This window comes from Ursus arctos, chromosome X (assembly GCF_023065955.2).
Source record: "Ursus arctos isolate Adak ecotype North America chromosome X, UrsArc2.0, whole genome shotgun sequence".
NCBI lineage: Eukaryota > Metazoa > Chordata > Mammalia > Carnivora > Ursidae > Ursus > Ursus arctos.
Window position 1 is genome coordinate 77,511,212 of NC_079873.1, and position 20,556 is coordinate 77,531,767.

Consider the following 20,556-nt stretch of genomic DNA (forward strand, 5'->3'; position numbering starts at 1 on the left):
AAAAGGTGTTCTTCCTGTGCTGCCGAGAACCTTCTTTTTGACACTCTTGAAACCCAGCGTCCTGGTTAGGACTCAGCAGCCTTTCTCCCTCAGCTTTGCCTCGGGGTCCCCAGTGGAAAATTAGAGGAGAGAGGAAAGCAGGCTGAGTGGAGGGGCAGAGCTAATGCCTGAGCACTCACTGTGTACCGAGTGCCAATGCTAAACATTCTATCAACTGACTCGGAAATCTTCACAAGAACCTTATGAGGCAGGTCCTGTTATTAGTCCCATTTCGTGGATGAGAGAATTGAGGCACAGAGAGGTTAGGCGACTTGCCTGAGGCCAGCCAGCTAGTAAGTGGCAGAGTTGGGATTTAAACACAAGCAGGCTGGCTCCAGAGTCCATGTTCTTAAATATTATACTGTAGTGCCTCTACTTTTTCGACTTTTCATTTAAAGACAGCTGACTGCTCCAAGCAAAGACAAGGGTTTCACCCTCTCTATATAACCCTATTCAGACACAAGACTTGGGAGTGGACCCAGGAGGAAAGAGGGAACTGGAAGGCTCTCAACCCAAGAAAATTCACCCTCCAAAGAGGAGGGATGGGACATAAATCATGAGCCCAGAATATAGGGGGGTAGTAGTGAGTCAGAGAGAAGCTGTGTCCACTGCAGGCTTAGTGGAAATCTCATTTGTAAGATGCAAAATTAAAAGCGAGGCAGTTGCTGAGTGGACCAGGACATGGAGTGAATGATCACACTTGGAGCAAAAAAAGTCCCTTCTCCCTCCTCCCTCCAGGGAAATACAGAAGCTTGAAAGTCAAAAGACAAGTTATGGGTAGAAGACAAAATACAATGAGCTAATGTGGGAAATCTCCGGTCAGACAAGGTCTGTGGTTCCAAAGGCAAAGATTGCACATTAGTCAGAGTAAATGCCCTGCCTTGTCTTTATCACTTATACCTTAAGTGACAAGCCAGGGCATGTCAGCAGGTCAAAGGCCCAAATGACAACATGAACGACAACTTGAACCAAGGTTCCACCTGGGCCCGACTCTTGCACAGAAATGCTCCTCTAGCTTAGAAAAATCGAGAAGCTCTTGTTTTGTTTCATTTTACTGAGTAGTCAGACAGGCAAGTCAATCTTGCTTTCTTCAGGTAAAGTTTCACTATAACCTCTTTTGCCTTATGATTCAAGAAATCCCAGCTCCTAAAGCAGCAGGAGGGGGCAGCAGCAGAATCAGGCCCACAGCCAGACAAGGCGCTAGCCTCACCCCAACCTTGTATGTATCTGTTACTTTTTCTCTCTCTGCCTCCCATCTATCCCCCATCCCCATCTCCCCTGTCTGTCTCTCTCATACATACACACACACACACACTCACACGCACAAAGTATTGAGTCAGTCAGCTGGTTAGGTAACGTCCAAAGCATTCTGATTATCCTACCTTGTAAACTAAACTTATTTCTTTGAGATATTTTAGAAAAAAGGAGTCATCCCTTCCTTTGAATCTTCACCTATAACACATATAATGCCCTCACAGGAAGTAGCATCATACAGTGGAATAAGACCTTGATTCAAAGCCCAACTCTGTTGTGCAACAGTGGACTTGACTTTCCTCATCTGTAAAAAGGGAAATTTTCCTACTTCATAATGTGCTTGGAGAAATTAAGGAAATAATATATAATGTGCCTAGCATAAAGCTTTATACACATTCAATATATATTGATGTCTTTTTGCACAAGAGGTCAAGAATCACTTGGGCTCTCCCTAGAAACCCAGCTTTCTTAACCTAAGGCCTCATTTCTGAGATGGGTTGCTTAACATCTGTGTTATTTATTTCTCAAAACTAAATAATGGTAGAAGGGGTGGAGGGAAAAGGCTCTACCTACCTCCCAGAGATATCGAAGGATCCAGAAAGAAACACAGCAGAGAACATCTTCCTTCCCCTGTGCTCATAAATGTATACACACATCTCTCTCCTTCCTAGTGGTAGAGGGCTACAAAACTAGAGAAAGAGTTCCCTTGGTACTTGAGAGAGAAAGAAAAGTGGTGCCACTTTTAAGATGGATTCTCAGGTCTCTCCCTAGATACTAAACACAAAAGTCATTAGATCAGAGCTCAGCAGAGGTAACAGGCAGCAATGTAGGGAAAGGGAAATTTTCTTTGAATCAATACAGTGTACGATTAGGGAAGGGCATTTGTCACTTTGGTTCTTCTCCTTCAAGCCACTGAACAGCAAGAGCGGTAAGTGAGGACATGAGAGAGAAAAGCCGTAGAACTAACAAACGCAAACACTTGACAAGTGAGAAAGCTTTACTGAAGCCCACGTACATTTCAGGGGATGGAGAACAAAGGAGCACGTTACAAGCCAGGGTTCCAAATTATGTTTTCCATTACAGTATCAATCCATACCAAACAAACGTTTTAAAAACACTCCTCCATTCAACTCACCCATACAGCAGAAACCACAGTAGCTGCCCTCGACCTAGTGGCCCTTATAGGAGAAATCAGCAGACTCTACCAAAAGGGATTTCTTCTCCAGTATAGACTCCTTTCACAAACAACTTTGTGTAGATACACTTGCAAGGATAAAAAGGTCAGTTTGGTACAGTGAGTTTCAGAAAATGAACCTCAGGTCACCAGACCCTTCTAGGAAAGGTCTCAGCACATCACACCCACATTACATCTAGGTCAAGTTTAGGAAACAATAGAAAAAATTGAAAGTGAAATTACTTCAAGAAGGAAGCCAGAATAACTGAGAGACTGTCTGAACACATTCTCTTAGAGCACTAACAGTGCCCAGTCTGGAGAAACACTGGGCCAGTTGTGGTTTTTTTTTTTTTTTTAAGATTTTATTTATTTATTTGAGATAGAGTGTAAGAGAGAGAGCACGAGCAGGGGGAGGGGCCAAGGCAGAGGGAGAGGGAGAAGCAGGCTCCTCGCTGAGTGGGAGCCCAATTCGGGGCTCGATCCCAGGACCCCGAGATCATGACCTGAGCTGAAGGCAGTGGCTTAACCAACTGAGCCACCCAGCCGCCCCAACACTGAGCCAGTTTAGACAGCACTTGGCTATTCTGGCTGGCATAATGGTATATACACCGTATTCTGTGTGGTACCACACCACAGACAAACGCTAAGAAAGATGTGGCATATGAGGGTGAAAATGTCTTTTATTAGAGAAATGAGGAGCTCGCCAACAACAGCTGTTATCTGTATAAAATGCAAAAATCCAGCATGGGCTGGGAGACATTTCACTCTCAGCCGCTCTGGTCCTATGAGACCACCGAGAAGCCATTTGTGGCATGTCCATGACTCAGTCACTACCTAATTAAAGTGTTTTTCTACAGCAGCTCCATTATAAGCGTCCCTTAAAGGTCTAGTGAAGGTGTCTGGAGCTGGAAGGAACTTAGGAATTTTCCTAGCATTTCAAAGAAAACCATGAGACCCAAGCACTATGGAAACTGCTTAAGAACTAGAAGAGTTAAAAGCCAAGTTCCAGAAATTTATCAAGGTAAAAATGGAGTTAAAAACAGAAATTGGAAAGGAAGGGGGAGACCTACTCACCTCTCTCCCATCTTCTCCTGCCTTTAGTAACCCAACCCTGCTTCCCAGAGCCTGGGCCTCACACCAGGCATACCTTGAAACACAGAGCTGTATGAATGCCAAAGGTAGGCAGGGCTTCCTGGGGAAGGAGGAAAAGGATTGCAATGCAGGAGATGAAAACTTGCTTTAAAAGATTTTTAAGTTAATTAAACATCATAAAGATACAAGCATGGACTCTGGAGATATACTAGATTATGCACAAATAAAAACACTTTGAACAGACCCTTATTCTTGAGCCTGCTTTAAGAAAGGGAGCAAGCCTGCATCACTCTAGCATAACATAATGAGAATTGTAGAAATATGTGTTTATATACGCACATACATAACACACACACACATACACATACACACACACACACATTACACATCTTTGCTCTTGGTTTCTTCACTTCCTCCAACTTGCCCCGGACAGGGCTGGACCTGCAGAGAAGGAAGGACTTATAAGCCCAGCTTCTGCTTGGCCATCGAGGAGCGCAGCTGCAGAGTCCCTTCTGCCCAAGAGCCTGGGTACTGTCGCATCTTCTGCCATAGGCTCACTTCTTCCCCAGTCGAGTCCATCCAGTCCACCACTTCCCCATTACTGATCCCTGAGGAGAAACACCAGAGGAGGCTGAACAGGGAACCCACTCTTCAGCCCACCGGGAAAGATGGGTTATATGGCAAGGGTAGCCATCCCACAAAGGACAGTGTGTTACGAAGATGGGTTGACGGGGACGGCCGTCTGGGGGCTGCTCCCTGTGGACTCTGCAAGGCTAGTTCTGTGCCTCCTGAGACTCTGTTAGGAGACTTCAGGTTGATGAAATGACACGCCAAACAGCACACTGTAGCTTCAGACCTCTCATTCTGAGGCCATGACAGAGCTCTTGTGTCTGACACCTCATGCCAGAGCTATTGCCTTTCTGTTATTGCCAACTTGACTGAAAATTTTAAAAAAAATGGGGGGGGGCGGGAAGCATCAGCTAAACACCTTTTATTCTCTAGCTGTAGACTCCAGGCCTGAAGTTCGGATTGTATGTGGCCTCATTCCTACTGTCTTGCACATATGTTTTTTCAACAAACATTTATGGAGTACCTACTGTGTACCAGGCACTCTTCGAGGCATGGGAGTTACAGTGGTGAACAAAGGGAAAAAAAAAAAAGTCCTGCCTTACCGGCAACTTACGTTTGAATAGGGAAAACAGAACATTTACAAGTAAGTCAAGAATACTGCAGAGAGCGAGATAAATGTCATGAGGTAAATAAAGAGGGTGACCTGCAGTACCTAGATCAGGGCCTCCTTTAAATGGAGTGGTCTGAGCGCCTCTCCAAGGAGACACCTGAGTCAAGCTCCAAAGGATGGGAAGGAGCCAGGCGGAGGTTAACAATAACCGCAAAGGTTATGAAGTTGGAATGAGCTTGGTATACTTGGAGAGCAGAAAGAGCCATTGTGCTTGGAGCACAGGGAGCAAGCAGGAGAGTGATCTAAGGTTGGATTATAAAGGAACAAAGGGGCAAAAATCTAAAGGGGCCTGTCAGAATGGTAAGAACTTTGGATTGTCTTCTACATACAGGAGTAAAGGCACTGAAGGGTTTTAAGCGGGAGACTGATATGAACTGGCTACATTTGAAAAAACCTCACTCTAGACACTTTGGGTTTAGTGTTCTGTACGACTCATTCATATACAAGTAGTATTTAAGGCCACAGGCGTGCAGAAACTGCAGAGAGGAAAAAGAGGATTCAAGACTAAGCCTTGAAAAGCACCAATATTTAAAGTTTGGGTAGAGAATGAGGAAACTGCAAAGACAAGTGCAGATCAGTCGAAGCTAAGGATTTCAAGAAAAAGGGAGTGATCAGCTATGCTAAATCACACGAAAATTCTAGTAAGATGAAAACAAAAGTTTATCATGAGCAATTGCTCAGTGAAGTGGTGAGACAGAAGCCAGATCACAGTGGATTGAGGACTAAAAGTGATGTGAGGAAGCAGAGACGAGTCCTTTTAAGAAATTAGAAGGGGGATGTAGGGTCAAGAAGAGGTTAATTTCTGTTTCTTAAGATTGGCGATACCAGAGCGTTTCTGTTGTCGCCTCCAGTAGGGACATTGAGAGAATGAAAGTGATCAGACAGGAGAGATAGGAGATTCCAGAAGCGAGGTTAAGAAGGTTAGGCTGTGATCCAGAACACTTGGAAAGAGCTTGGCCTTTGCTAGAAAGGCCCCTCTTTCATTATAACAGGACGGAGGATGGAAATTACCCGTACCGATACAGGTAGGTTTTTAGATTTTTTTTTTTGGTGGTAAGATGATGGCATTGGTGGCTCTCAGGGTCCCATTCGTGTGTACGCATGAACAGTGCACGAGCTCAGCCCTCCCCTAAGGTCTGCACCTAGTAGGCGCTCAGTAAATAGTGACCAAACGTTAACTGAAAGAAAAGAAGACAACTCTTACTATAGAGAAGCTCTGAAGGAAGGGATACGGGTATGTTAGGAGTGAAAAATACACAACACGCCTTTAAAATAGTCAGGATGGGGGAGAGGCTCTCACCAGTACCAACACCCAGCCTGACCCCGCCCAGGAAGTCATTGCTGGCCAGAGGCTCCCGGTCCCACACAGTCAGTTCCAGGCACATGTGTTGTAGATCTTCCAGCCTCACACCATTGTAGACAAATGTATGGTTGTAGTGGGGATTCAGGGTCTTCTTCATCACAGGAGTCTTACGCTTACTGGCCTTGCTCCTCATGGGAAGGAGGTATCTGGCAGAGGGTGGGGAGTAATCAACAACCTACTCACAGCTGGCAAGTGCCTCTCTTAATTCCCCTTTCCCTACCGCAGGCCTAGCCCAGGAAGGTAAGTCGTCACTCGGATGCAAGCACACACACTCCCTCCTTCGAATATGCCGAAGCGGAGTTCCCACTACCCCCACTGGATCATTCACCTGATTCAATTCCTTTAACCAGGAGAGAAAATTAATACAGTCTTATCAGTTAACTGTTGTCTATACTCTACCAAACACGGGTTTTAAATATTTGGTTCCATTTCTAACAAGGTCCTCTTTCAAGAAAACCGATAATAGTAACTACAGGCCTAGCTGAACATGCTTGGCTGGAGAACTTAAGTCAGCGGGGTGATCTCTCATTTGGGCAAAGCTGGCATCGCTTAAAGATTGTGGGGAACAGAGTCCTGGGTTCCTAAATCCTAACAGTCAGGGGACACAGATTTTGACTCAGGATTCATTAAAAGCCTCAGTCTGTAACAAAGGAAAAGTCCAGCCTGTCTGTCTACCACCCTCCTCTTTGGAAATCCACACTACAGCACAGTCCCAACTGAGCTCAGACCAGGACAAAGGTGGTTGTGGAGGTTTTGCCATTACCTATTTTCAGGAACAAAGTTGGTTGTGGGAGGTGGTGGCATATACAAGGGTAATATCCACAGAGAAAGGTTCATTTGGGTTCCTCTCTCAGTTTCCTTGTCCTGGAACTGGTTAGTTTGGTGCTGGCCCCGGGACTCACCCCTTGACAAAGCTGTCAGAAGTCCCTCCTGATTTGGCAGCCGTCAGGTTCTTGGCTTCTTTGATCCACACCTGGAGCTCTCCCCCTTCCCCACCTTTACCTGTAAGGGATGTCAGCCATAGCAAGTGAGCCCCTACCCCCTTCAGATTCCACTTGATCTTTACCTACATAGCACCTTCCATCCCTGGTTCCTGAAGGCAGCAAGCTCCATGACAACTGGACCACATCTGACTTCCGCTCTCAGGACCAGTCAGTCACTGCCTGACTCAATTAATAAGAACAATAGTAATAAATGCTTTGTGAAAACTGGCTACATGCCTGTTTCTACATTAAGTATTTAATTGGCAAAGCAACCGTATAAGATATCTACTATTATTCCTATTTTACAGATGGGAAAGTGGAGGCTTAGAGAAGTAAAGTTGCCTGATATTTGTTGAATGATTTTTAAAAAAGGGAACTCCCCTACTTGTGTTCTTGATCCCATGTCTACTTCACAGGACTCATCTGGCATCATCAATTTCAACCCCCACCTCCCATTTTTTTTTAAAGATTTTATTTATTTATTTGAGAGAGAGAGAAAGAGAGAGAGAGAGAACACAAGACGGGGGAGAGGCAGAGGGAGAAGCAGACTCCCCACTGAGCAGTGAGCCGGATACAGGGCTTGATCCTAGGACCCTGGGACCATGACCTGAGCTGAAGGCAGACGCTTAACCCACTGAGCCATCCAGGTGCCCCTCCTTTTTTTTAAAAGATTTTATTTATTTATTTGAGAGAGAGAGTGTGTGTGAGTGAGAGAAAGAGAGCAAAAGCCAAGGGGAAGAGGCAGAGGGAGAACCCACCTCCTATTTTTAATATCTCTTCCTCTACTAGTCCTATCCCTGCAGTCTAAGTATATGCTAATCTCACCACTTCTTTTAAAAACCCTTTAAAAAGGGGCACCTGGGTGGCTCAGTCGGTTAAGCATCTGCCTTCGGCTCATGTCATGATCCTGGGGTCCTGGGATTGAGCCCCACATTGGGCTCCCTGCTTATTGGGAAGTCTGCTTCTCCCTCTCCTTTTGCCCCTCCTCCTCACTTGTGCGCATGTGCGCGCGCTCTCTCTCAAATAAATAAAATCTTAAAAAAAAAGAAATCCTTTAAAAAGAAAATCTCCCTTTACCCTTACCTCTTTCTTTCACCATCAATTATCCTTAAAAAAAAAAAAATAAGAGTCCACGCTCACTACTTCTACTTCTTTGCTTCATTCACTTGGCCTAGTTTCTGGTGAAATCTGGCTTTTGTTTCCACAAATCCACTGAAAAGACAACCTAACGCCGATGAGCCACGTCTTCTCCATCCTCACCAGCTTGACATCCCAGTAGTATTTCAACATTATTGACAACCTCTGCTCTTTTCTTCTCCAAGCTCTTTCCTAATAATCCTCTGCCTCACTAGCTTTTTGTCCTCTCTTCATCCTTTAAAATGCTGCTCTTCCCTATGGTCCTATCCTTGCTTCTCTTCTCTAGTCATCCCATACACACAGGTATCTTTCTAAGAACTTTGGCTTCCCATTGCACCAATGGATCAAATTCAACTCGTTACCGTTATGTGCAAAGCCCTTTTCAGTCAGGCACCCGCCTTATCACTTCCAGCTCCACTACCACACACACAAACCATAACTCCAGCGCCACTGAACTAAGGAGTTCACTGCCTCACACTTTCCATACAACCCCACATTTACTATGCCTTCTTAAAACCTTTGCTCACGCGACCTCTCCTGGAACTGTTCTTCACACCCCATTCTCTCCCTTTTCTGCCTGGTAAAATCTGAAGTCCAGTTTTGTCCTTACTTCCTCTTTAAAGTTCTCCCCAAATGTAACCAGAGAGATTCTGTGTCTGTGCTCTTTCAGCATATGACTGTTGTCCTTGCTACACTGAGCTTCTCAAAGAGGGTAAACATGTCTTACTCATCTACATATCCCTAGTCACTAGCACAGTGCCCAGTGTGTTCATTTACTCTTCCTCAACCTTTAACTTCCTGTCCCTCATATTTCACCACCCCTTGCAACCACCCTTTCTCACCCCCAAAGATTCTGTTCTAATCTGCCCTCTTAATAGTTTGCCATAGCTGGACCAAGACCACGTCAGTTTAATGGCCTAAAAAACAGCAGCAACAACAAAAAAAACACAAAAAACAAAAAACAAAAACAAAACAAAACTGAGTGCCAACCCTAAGATAGTCCCTTCTGGTTGAAAATGAGGCAGAAAAGGCTTACTTAGTAAAGGAATCTTCCCTAGAAGATGATCCAGGAGCATCTCAATCCGGTCTCTCCAACAGTGCTGGCCACCCGCTGCACTATCACACGAACAGCCTGTACAGAACACTAAGGGCTAAATCCAGCCCCCCTCCCCAAAAAACTCACTCTTTTTCCGGTCACCTCCAACAGGGAGTTTGGAGGCTGGGATGTATTTCAATGAAACCACCAACTCGCCTTTGTGTGATGGCAAGCCAGTCGGGGACTCAGCACTGATCTGAAACACAGGGGAACCCGACAAGTCAAGTGGGGCTTCTCAGGAGTTGTTGGGACCTCTCACTGAGGAGACTCAAAAATTGACCCCAAGAAGAGTTTCATGACATAAGAGAATCCTCCTTATGAATACAGTCCAGGGTGCCTCGGCCATGGCAGCCGCAGGTTTCTAAGGCAGTTCCTTCAGAAGGAGCTGCAGAAAAACCCAACAAAGCCTTCTGCAATGCCCACTATTTTGCTACTTGGGGGATACAGTTACTAGATTCCAAGTGCCCCCAAAGGTCTTCCAGCAAAGTTGCCATACAGACTCACAGGCAACTGATGCATGATGAAGAATCTTGCTATCAACATTGTTAGTAAAAGCCAAAAAGTGGAAACAACCTAAATGTTGATCAATATAGGCAAGGTTAAGTGAACGATTTTAATGCCCGCAGATGGCGTCTGGATTATGGCATGCAATCATCAGAAAGAATGCAGGGAATCCACACGTGCTGACTCAGAAAGATACCCAAGACGTACTATTAAGTCAACAAAGCAAAATGCAGACAAGGTATCCCACTTACACTGACATATGTTCATGTTTGTACATGTGAATATGTATGTATGTAAATAATGATTATGATCATTATCACTTGTATATTACTTACTATGTGCCAGGCACTGTTATAAGTACTTTAAGTATATCATTTTGTGTCATCCTCAAGATAATCCCCATAGGTACTATTAGCCCCATGTTACAGATTATGGAACAGGGAGGTTAAGTAACTTGCCCAAGGTCACACAGTTAGCAACTGACAGAGGCAGGATTCAAATTCATACAGACCGGTTCCAGAGTCCATGCTTTTAACCACTATACTACACTGCATAGAAAAACCCAGAAGGATACATACAAACTTAACACTTGTTTATTCTAGAGAGAAGAATGGATTGGGGAAAGGAAAGAGGGCTTTCACTTTTGCCTGTGTGTGTGTCGATAGATAGATAGATAGATAGATAGATAGATAGATATAGATAGATAGATATAGATATAGACTTTTTCAAGAGAATGGTATGTAGTGCTTGTATGATTTTCAAAGATTAAAAAGTATTTTTTAAAGAGTTTTCAAAGATTTGAAGAAGGCTAGGTGAACTCTGTTGCAAGGATTTGAGCATGCCACGATTTCTAATTTTATATTTACATCACTTTTGATGAATGGCTGTCTCTACCGCTGGAACCTAAATGCCAGGAGGACAGGAATCACCCTAGTTTTGCTCAGCCTAGTAGGCCTGACACTTAGCCAAGTACCTGGCACATAGTAGGTGCTCCACAAATATTTACTGAATGAATATAGGAGTGAATGAATGTCTGGAATGAGCAGCAAGTGGCCTATTGTCTTTGGCTGTTGGTACCAGAATTGCTTCACTCTATTGGCGCTCTTGGCATGGTTTTGTTCTTTACGCTTTGCTATCCAGCGGTGTGGACCAGACGTGCCCTGTCATCTGCGTGTATTCACTGGGGCTCCTCTCACCTAGGTCCTCAGCATGGAGTATACCAACACCAGGAAGGCATAATCCCCATTGGTTTAGAAAAAGGTACCACATACCCAGATGCACAATTTAGTGTATGGGAGAGATACAAAAGAATAGGGAGGTGGATGCCAGGAAGAGAAAGTTGAATGGGAGCAAATAGATTGCTAGGGGCAAAAAAGAAAAAAAAAATGGATAGATCAGAGGCAATAAATGTAGAGTGTTTTAAGTTAAAATAGATATGTAATGCTGGAGTGGACTTTTTGTTGTTTATAAATGTCTACACAATTTATTCATTTCCAGATTGTGAACTTCAGTAGACTCTCAAAACTGGAGTTTAGCCTTCGCTAGAAATTGGTGTATTTTTTCAGTAGCATATTTTCATTCTAGCTCAAAATAACTGCAAAGAGCAAATGTCTCCATCTTAATGCAGCTTTTTTCTCTTTTGATGTAAGATGCTTTTATTGGCAGTAGTTCATAATGGTTTACGGTGACATTTCCAATATCATTTTATCAACCATAGGCCCCTGAAAGAACGACTCGTATGCCAAATGCTTAAGAAATTCTACATTTCTGGGATGCCTGGGTGGCTCAGTCGGTTAAGCGTCTACCCTTGGCTCAGGTCATGATCCTGGGGCCCTGGAATTGAGCCTCATCGGGCTCCCTGCTCAGTGGGGAGCCTGCTTCTCCCTCTCCCTCTGACCCTCCCCCAGCTTGTGCTCTCATGCACAGGCTCATGCTCTCTCTCAAATAAAATCGCTTAAAAAAAAGAGAGAGAGATTCTACATTTCTAATAATATGCTATAGCTTGGTGATAATTGCTTTCCTGTTATTATTAGTCTTTAAAGGGGCAGATTTAACGTTGTTAATATTTTTTATGGAAGGAAGTAGCTATCAAAATATTACATGACTGACTCAACAATTCCATCACCAGCAATTTCTCCTACGTTACATTCACATAAGAAGGCCAAGATATATTACAGCATAGCTTTAACAGCAAAAAAGCCAACATTTTATAATATAGGCACATGAAAGAATACTATACAGCAATGAAAATGAGATAGATCTGTAAGTGATGGCAGACAAAGATGTCCATGATAAATAATGAATTGTTCAATGAAAAAAAAAGTCAAGATACATGTACACGATGAGGTGCATACAAGCCTATTTGTATAAAAGGGAAAAAATATAAATCCCTACGTGCATATTCATGCTGCTTAATATAAAATCTCTATAAAGATATCCAAGTAGTTGATAACAGTGGTTATTTCTAGGGAATGGAATGTGCTTTTCTTTTTATATACTTTCATGTCATTGCAATTTCGAACCATGTGCACACGAATCCTCTTATTCTTCATTTTTTAAATAAGTGATATATGTAGATATGGTAAAGAGTTCAAAGGTTCTAAAAGGGCATACAGAGAAAACAAAATTGCTCTCTCACCTCAGTCTCTTCCCAGACGCAGCCACTGCTACTAGTTTTCTGTCTATCTTTCCAAAGATAGTCTATGCACCACGTACTATTTTTAGCATTGAAAATGTTAGTGTATACATCAGAAACTAATGATATGTTGGCTAATTGAAAATAATAATAATTAAAAAAGAAAATGCTAGTGTAAAAAAAAATTACCAAGGAACCTTGCCATTGAACAGTTCAGATCATCAAGAAATCCTAACTCTGTTTTAGCAATTTCATCTTATCCGGAATGACAGTAACCTACTGAATGTCCGTTAGGTACCAGGCATTGCTTGGCACTTTGTGGACAAGCCTGTGAAAGAGGAGTATCGTGATGATCCCCATTTTGCAGATGAATAAACTGAGACTCACAGAAGTTAAGTGATTTACCTACGTTATTTTATAACAGGGGTGACTTACCTAGCTGGCAAATAACAGAACCAGGATTCAAATCCAGGCCTACACTCAGATCCCAGGCACTATTTTGGATCCTGCTACACTCTCGCCTGAGATGCCATCTCCAGAGTAAAATTTTCCCTGGCTTGTGTGACAAAGAGTACAATTAGAACTCCATGAACTGTTTTAACTTCCCACTTCTTTAGTGAAAAGATTAGCTTGGAAAAGGAGTGATTAGGAGACACCCAAAAGGTTAGCTGGGAGAAGAGGTGCAAGTTAGGATGTTAGGATACGCCCGGACTCTGGAAGGTTATGAGGCAAAGCTTGGCACACATATGAAAAGCTTTTCAAAGGAAAACCATGGCTTCATCCTTTGCTTGCCCTACAAAGAGATCGCACACTCAACATGCAAGTGCATCTGAAGTTACTGTCCGACTCAGAAACCCCAGCAGGGGGTGCTAGAACTCCACAGAAGATTACATTCAAAGTCGCTACCAACATGTACCAGCAGAGGTCCCTGCAGACGGTGCTACCTCAGGTCCCAACTGCGCAAGGAGTTGTTAAAGCAGACTACCTTTCCATGTAAAGGGACACAATGATCCCGTTTCTTATCAAGCTTCCAGGAATCCATCTGGACCTCTGCCTCTCCAAGGAAAGTGTTTCTGCCAAAACGACCATGATGCCAAACTGAGAACTGCAAAGTCCTCTGGGCCAGAAGAGATTCTGGGATCTCATACTGTGAAAGAAAAGGAGAAGCCCAAGATGATTAGTTCGTAGTAATTCCTCAGAAAAGATTATTCCGATATCTGAGCAATCATACCCAAAGTCCATAATCCTGATTATCAAATTACTTTGGTCTCTAAGCACTTTGAGTTTCCTTAATCAAAGCCTTCACTTACCCCATTTCACAAAAATCTACCACATTCTAAGGTAGGACCTGGAAAATTAATTTTTCCTAGACTGGGTGAAAGAACAATGGAATATTCAAAACAGACTGCCACAGAAACTTCTGATCCCCAATGACTTTTTAAAAGGAGATTTGTAGGGGCAGCTGGGTGGCTCGGTCGGTTAAGCATCTACCTTCAGCTCAGGTCATGATCTCAGGGTCCTGAAATCGAGCCCGATGTCGGGCTCCCTGCTTAGAAGGGAGTCTGCTTCTCTCTCTGCCTTCCCCTTGCTCATTCGCTCGTGCTCTCGCTTTCTCTCTCTCAAATAAATAAATAAAATCTTTTTAAAAATAAAATTGAATGAGATTTGTGGTCACATGAATCTCCAATTTCACAACAATCCAAGAAAGCCAGATCACCTTTGTTCTCTTCTCTGGGAGGTTAGTATGTGAACAGATGGCCATGGCCTATCTTCAGACACAGACATGGCCACTGAAAACTGTGTCACCCTGCCCTAGTAGCAGAGGAATAGCTACAGCTTAGCACACAAGACAGGACGTGTTCAGCTCTTGGGATCTAGATACATACTCTAAGGATCTCATCATACAGTGGATTGATGGTGTCCCGCTTGATGCTGGTTTTTCTTTTTCCTTGGCGGGACTTGTCAGGCAGAAGATAAGTCTTCACGTATCTAGAAATCAAGGAGAGTACGGAGTCATTTGTTGTTGTTGTTGTTGTTTTTTCTCAAGCCCATTCTTCACTTCTCTGCTCTCCATATACAGACGCCATGATGAAATGAAAATGTCACATCAAAGCCCTCTTAGACATGTCTTCTAGCATTTTCCCAATCCTAGTCCCTTTCCCGTAGCTCCCCACCCGCTCTCAAATACACCTCCCTGTCTGCCCAGGAAGGGATAACCTCGGTTCAAGAGTGCCCACATAGATGCCAGGATGTGAGCTCTCATCTCAGAGCGTCGGCCAGATTCCAGAAGCACTCACGGGTTAGAGCGCTTCTTAGCTTCATCAGCATAGGCCAGCTGGTGGCACTCCTTCACGTGGATGACCAGAGTCTGTGTTTGCTGCTCATACTTCAGGGAAAAGGCAATCTTGCCGGTCACAAAGACGTTGCCAAAATCGCCAGCTTCACTATAGATGCTCATCATGCTGCCAATTGTACTCTGAAGACAAAGCAGCCACAAACATCCGGTAAGGGCCTGACTCCCCTTCCCACACGGCTCACATCTTCCCTCGTAATAAAGCCCCAGTCACTGAACAAAACAAAATCTTCAGAAACCCTTGCCATAGGCCAGCGCTGCCAACGGTCTTGTACTCAGAGGCTGAGACAGCTGGTAGCACACTCACAACTGCTGAGGTTGATAATCAGTTCGTTGCTCACCTACGCTCTTAGCTTCTCTTCTTCCCTTTTTTTACATTTTCTTTTTTTAGTTTTCACCTGCCCCAGAATGCAGACAAGGAGTGCAGGTAAGATGAAATTATGTTTCTGCTATCTGCTATATATGCTAAAATGTTGGCTAGCAGGGGTCAGTTACTAATGAAAACAAAGTGCCTTAATTATCTATGGATTTCTTATTTTTATTTAAATTGTAGCGAACACACAGTGCAATATTGGTTTCTGGAGTAGCAGGCAGTGATTCCTCACATACAACACCCAGTGCTCATCACAAGTGCCCTCTTTAATGCCCATCACGCATCTAGCCCATTCCTCACCCACCTCCCTCAGTTTGTTCTCTATCGTTACGAGTCTCTTATGGCTTGTTTCCCTCTCTCCTTTTTTTTCTTTTCCCCCTTGTCATATGTTCATCTGTTTTGTTTCTTAAATTCCACATATGAGTGAGATTGTATGGTATTTGTCTTTCTCTGACTGACTTATTTCACTGAGCATAATACTCTCTAGCCCTATCCACATCATCGCAAATGGCAAGATTTCATTTTTTGATGGCTGAGGAATATTCCACTGTGTGTGTATGTGTGTGGGGGGGCGGTATCTGTGGGTTTCTTTTATCTGCCTTATCCCTATCAACACCTATAGAAAAAGTGATTGTGTCAAATTTGGGGGAGGCAGAGACCTTGCCCTCTCAGGTAGTAATCAGCTCTGTAAGCCTGCCATTCCATTCTGTGTGTGAGTAGGAACAAACCCCAATCACCTCAGTTCCTGACTCTGTGTCTGTCCCCTAAACACCAGTCTCCATACTTCTGACAGAACTAAGCCCTAATTCTTAAACGCACCTTTAACTTCGTGATTGTGATCGGTATTGCTGCTCCTGAATCATACCCTGATGCTAACTAACCCTGTCAGGGCCCCTCTCATGACAATGCTCTTGAATGTGAGTTTGGAGTGGACTCTGATGAAGAAATATTATCTTGCTCTCTTCATGGCCTGCTACCTTTTTGGGGCGAAGTCATGGTTTACTATTCACAAAACTGCTCAAAAGCGTCTCTAGCCCGAATTGCCTAATTACCTGACGACTTCCAGGGCAGAGGCTGAGGAAAGTCACCTAGCTGTGCCCTAAGCAACTACTATGTAAATTGAGCCTATGAACAGACAAATGCGTCTCACTTACCTGGAAAGAGTGACTAGGATGATTTCCCCAGGTCCCGAGTCTGCTCTAGAGAGATATTTCCTTCATTCCCAGGACCCCAATATGTTTGTAGCCACAGAACTAATAGAACTTACCATGGAGGAACCGCTTCGCATGCTGCTCCTGGCTAGCTTCTGGCGATGCAGCTTCACCAGATGGTCAATGTCTTCTTCTTCCTCTTCCTCTTCCTGGAACAGTAAATATAGATTCAGAGTTAGTAAAGTTAGAAGTTCAAAGACTAAAAAACTTCCTTGAGTGGGAGCCATAATTATCGCTCAACTCTGAGGTGTCATGAGCACATGCATGCACATTATCCTTATTTTGTGTCTCCCATTTCAGGCTTCTAAGCTATATTCCAACCCTCTTTTTCTAATCTCAAAAGAACAAGATAGGAATATCTCTTTCCCATTTGACTGCCCCAACCCTACCATCCCTTTATATTTTAATCAAAATAAGTATTTATTTGAGCTCCCAACTATATATCAAGCAACGCATTAGAAGTTGAAAGAGACAGTGAAGGCAGTCTTTTCCTTTAAGCGATTCAGCAACCAGATTTACTTTAGAAATTTGGAGGAATCAAGATTCATGTTGCCTTTTCCTAAAGAATTAAACAGGTTGATTAGGAGTATCAAGTACTAAGGTCAACTTTAGATTTATAAAATTTCATATAGTGACCAATACAAGGGTACTTACCATATCTACACTGAGGCCGGGGACAGATTTGCTTCTGTCTCCCAAGGAGCCACTTTCATGTCCCACATCTTCCGGGCGAAGATCAATCACAGATTTAGTATATTCTGAATGGAAGACCAAAAAACCCAAATCATAAGAGACCTACTCTTTTCCATACCAAGAACACATCCAGGGTATGCAGGACTTCAATCTCAGAGGCCATGAAGGGAAACCTACCTGAAGGCCTGATGACTTTTCTGGTGTTTTTCTTAAATATCATTTCACCCTCATCAACAGATACCACATTTTGACCCCCAGGCTGAGTTTCCTAGGAAGGAATAAGGGCAAGGAAATGGAAAAGGATTGTAGGGAAGGTGGGAGGATGGAGTAAGGAAAAACAGCCTTTCGAAGAATAGGGCTCAGATTTTTGCTAAACTATACAAAGTTAAAGGAAAGATTAATTTAATCTTAGGAATTTAATTTAATCCTAGGAAGTAGTATGAAACATATTTTCTCACATGTTTCAACCAAAACCTTAGATACTCCCAAGAGAATTTGAACTGAAATTTGTTTAGTTGAATTCTTGATGTAAACTGCTCCTGAGAAGGGAGAAAGAAAGAGAGAAAAGAGAGGAAAAGAGAGAGAAAGAGAGAGACCCCACCTGACCAATAACTAAAGCTTACCTTTTCCACTTGAGATGTGGGGGCAGACATCTTCTTCCATTCTGGAAAGAGGCCAGATTTATCCAGAGAGTCTCTCCTGGAGGTAGATACAGAAGTTATAACAAAATCACCTCCTCACCTTCCCCATCTATGGAAGCTGACTGGAAGGAGAGCCACTGGTTGGGGTCATGCAGTAACCAAATCCAGAAGGTATTACTTCACATCTGATTGACCTTGCAGGAATGCAGACAATCAGATAAGCAACTTTGCCCGAACACACTCACTCCCCCATTCCTAAGGGACATCAGGGGCAGTTGCTACTGGTCCAAGAAGACTCCTCCAAGATGCAGCAGCCCGTGGAAGTCAGCATGCCCCAGAAGGCTGTGCTCAGAGCCAACAGAAGATGTACTACTGACAAGACTTGTGGCGAGGTCAGAGAAAATACTTCATTTGACTTGCTGAGGATGGAAGGTAGACACACTGAAGCTACAGGCACCCTGTATCCTGAACTAGACAACAAAATGGAGACTTGGGATGAGCGGAGGTGCAGGGACTTGTAGGGGTTTCACCTTGACAGGCTATCCGAGTCAGCTGTGTAGCTATCCAGACTCTCACTCTCAGCCTCCAGCGCACTCCTTCCACTTTTCAGCTTGGGCACTTCAAATGGCACACTAGAATAAAAACCAGGAGCTGATATGTAGAGGAAGTGGGCTCTCCTGCTGGGAGCAGGCTTCCTTCCAGCCCATTCACACTGGTAGCCTGCGTGATCTTTCTAAGATAAATATCTGAGTATACTTTGAAAACTGGTCAGCAGTTCCTCACTGCTGTTGGGATGGAGTTCAAACTCCTTACCATGGCAAGAAAACCCTCAGGATTTTGCCCTCTGCTCGCTTCTCCGGACTCGTCCCCACCCTCCTTATACTTTACGTTTCCAGAATGATTAAGCTCTTTTGGTTCCTTGAATATGCCAAAATTCTCCCCTTTACTCTTTTTTTCTGACTGGCATGTTCTTTTCACAATGACCATTTCCCCCACCTGGTTAAATCAACTCCTCCTACAGGTCTCTCCTTCTATGTTAATTCCTCTAGATCTCTCTGACTCTGTCCTCACTCCAAGTCTGGATTAGTAACCTTCCTATATGCTCCGAAAGCACCCTGATTTCTTGGCAGCAGTCATCATATATGTAATTATTTATGTCTTTTAAACAAATTATTTAATTTATTCAATAATTTAAACAAATGACTTATTTAATGTCTTTCTCCTCCGTTAGACTAAGTTCTGTGATATCAGTGACCACATATCTTATTCACTGCTGTGTTCCCAGTGCCTAGAAGAGAAATTACCATACAGTGGGCATTCCTATATTTGTTGACTGAATCCCCTTAGTGGGGCTTAAAGTAGACACGTAAATAAGAAGTATGCTTCAAAGACCGTATTTAGAAGACCAGAATTCTTTCTCAGCTTTAGGGATGACCTTGGGCATTCAAAACAGCAGTCCTCATTGCTAAAGGGAAGGACACCATTCCTGGACCTCAGGGAATTTGTGAGAGCAGTAAGAAAAAGGAAAAAATCATTCTTCCTCAAGAATCTCAACTAATTTCACTTGGCTGCCAGGACACGACACTCTCCTGGTCCTCTGACCTTGCTTCGGTGCCCTTCTCAGGCTCCTTTGCTGGTCCTTCATCTCCTAAACCTCTAATCTTTGGATTGTGTCCAGGCTTATTCCTTAGGCTGCTTCTCTACACTATCTAGAATTATCCCTAAATGATCTCATCTAGTCTCATGGCTTTAAATATCCTCTATAAACCAATAACTCCTAAATTTGTCTCTCACTCAAATGCCAGGCTTGTATTTCCAACAGCCTACTTGACATCTCTGCTCGGATGTCTCAAACACAGCAAGTGCAAAACTAAGGCCCTAATCCTCCCCCAAACCTGCTCTTCCCTCATTTTCATCAAATGACAACTTCTTCCTTTCATTTGTCTGGTGAAAAATCTTAACAGTTTCTCTTAACTTCCCTCATTCTCTCACAATACAAACCCAATCTGTTACCAAATACTCTTGGCTCTGTCTTCAGTTATATCTAGAATCTGACCAGTTCTCAGCCCCTCCACTGCCATTACTTTGGTCCAAACCACCATCCCTGGTCACAATGTGGTCACAATAGCCTCCTGACTGAACTCCCTACTTCTACCCTTGTCCCTACACAATCTATCCTCAATAGAACAGTCAAAATGAGCTTTTAAAATATAAATCCAGGGGCTCCTTGCTCAGCAAGGAGCCTGCTTCTCCCTCTGCCTGCCACTCCCCCTGCTTGTGCTCTCCCTCTGACAAAAATAATAATAATAATAATAATAATAATAATAAATTAAATCTTTAAAATAAATAAATATAAAAATAAAATATAAATAAAAATAAAAAATAAAATATAAATCCAGAACAGAATTACCATACGACCCAGCAATTCCACTACTAGGTATATACCCAAGAGGACTGCAAACATGTGTCCACACAAAAACCTGTACATGAATGTTCAGACCAGCATTATTCACAATAGCCAACAGGCAGAAACAGTCTAAATGTCTACCAATGGATGAATGGATAAACAAAAGGTGGTGTATCCATACAGTGAAATATTACTGTCAATAAAAAGAAATAAAGTTCTGATCCATCCTACAACATGGATGAACCTTGAAAACATTATGCTAAGTGAAAGAAGCAAGACGTATTTTACATGACTCCATTTATATGAAATATCAAGAATAGGCAAATCTACAGAGAGACAGAAAGCAGATTAGGGACTGGAG

At 43.2% G+C, this 20,556-nt stretch overlaps 1 protein-coding gene across 12 annotated transcripts in view; it reads right to left on the reverse strand.

The window, feature by feature from the left end:
• Positions 1-2,272: 2,272 nt before the first annotated feature.
• The window catches only part of SYTL4 (synaptotagmin like 4), a 67,096-nt gene continuing 48,812 nt past the window's right edge, over positions 2,273-20,556 (reverse strand). For 10 of the 12 annotated variants that reach the window (XM_048213423.2, XM_048213420.2, XM_057313057.1 and 7 more), the window contains 12 exons: positions 18,319-18,420; positions 17,771-17,846; positions 17,325-17,415; positions 17,109-17,212; positions 16,511-16,603; positions 14,815-14,993; positions 14,404-14,506; positions 13,503-13,664; positions 9,466-9,574; positions 7,065-7,164; positions 6,100-6,308; positions 2,273-4,167 (listed from right to left, as the gene is read on the reverse strand). In XM_048213423.2, the coding sequence (XP_048069380.1) occupies positions 4,019-4,167; positions 6,100-6,308; positions 7,065-7,164; positions 9,466-9,574; positions 13,503-13,664; positions 14,404-14,506; positions 14,815-14,993; positions 16,511-16,603; positions 17,109-17,212; positions 17,325-17,415; positions 17,771-17,846; positions 18,319-18,420 (1,477 nt within the window). In that variant the 3' untranslated portion in view covers positions 2,273-4,018. The remainder of the gene's footprint in view (positions 4,168-6,099; positions 6,309-7,064; positions 7,165-9,465; positions 9,575-13,502; positions 13,665-14,403; positions 14,507-14,814; positions 14,994-16,510; positions 16,604-17,108; positions 17,213-17,324; positions 17,416-17,770; positions 17,847-18,318; positions 18,421-20,556) is intronic. The other 2 variants (XM_048213425.2, XM_048213424.2) reach the window with 1 other exon arrangement.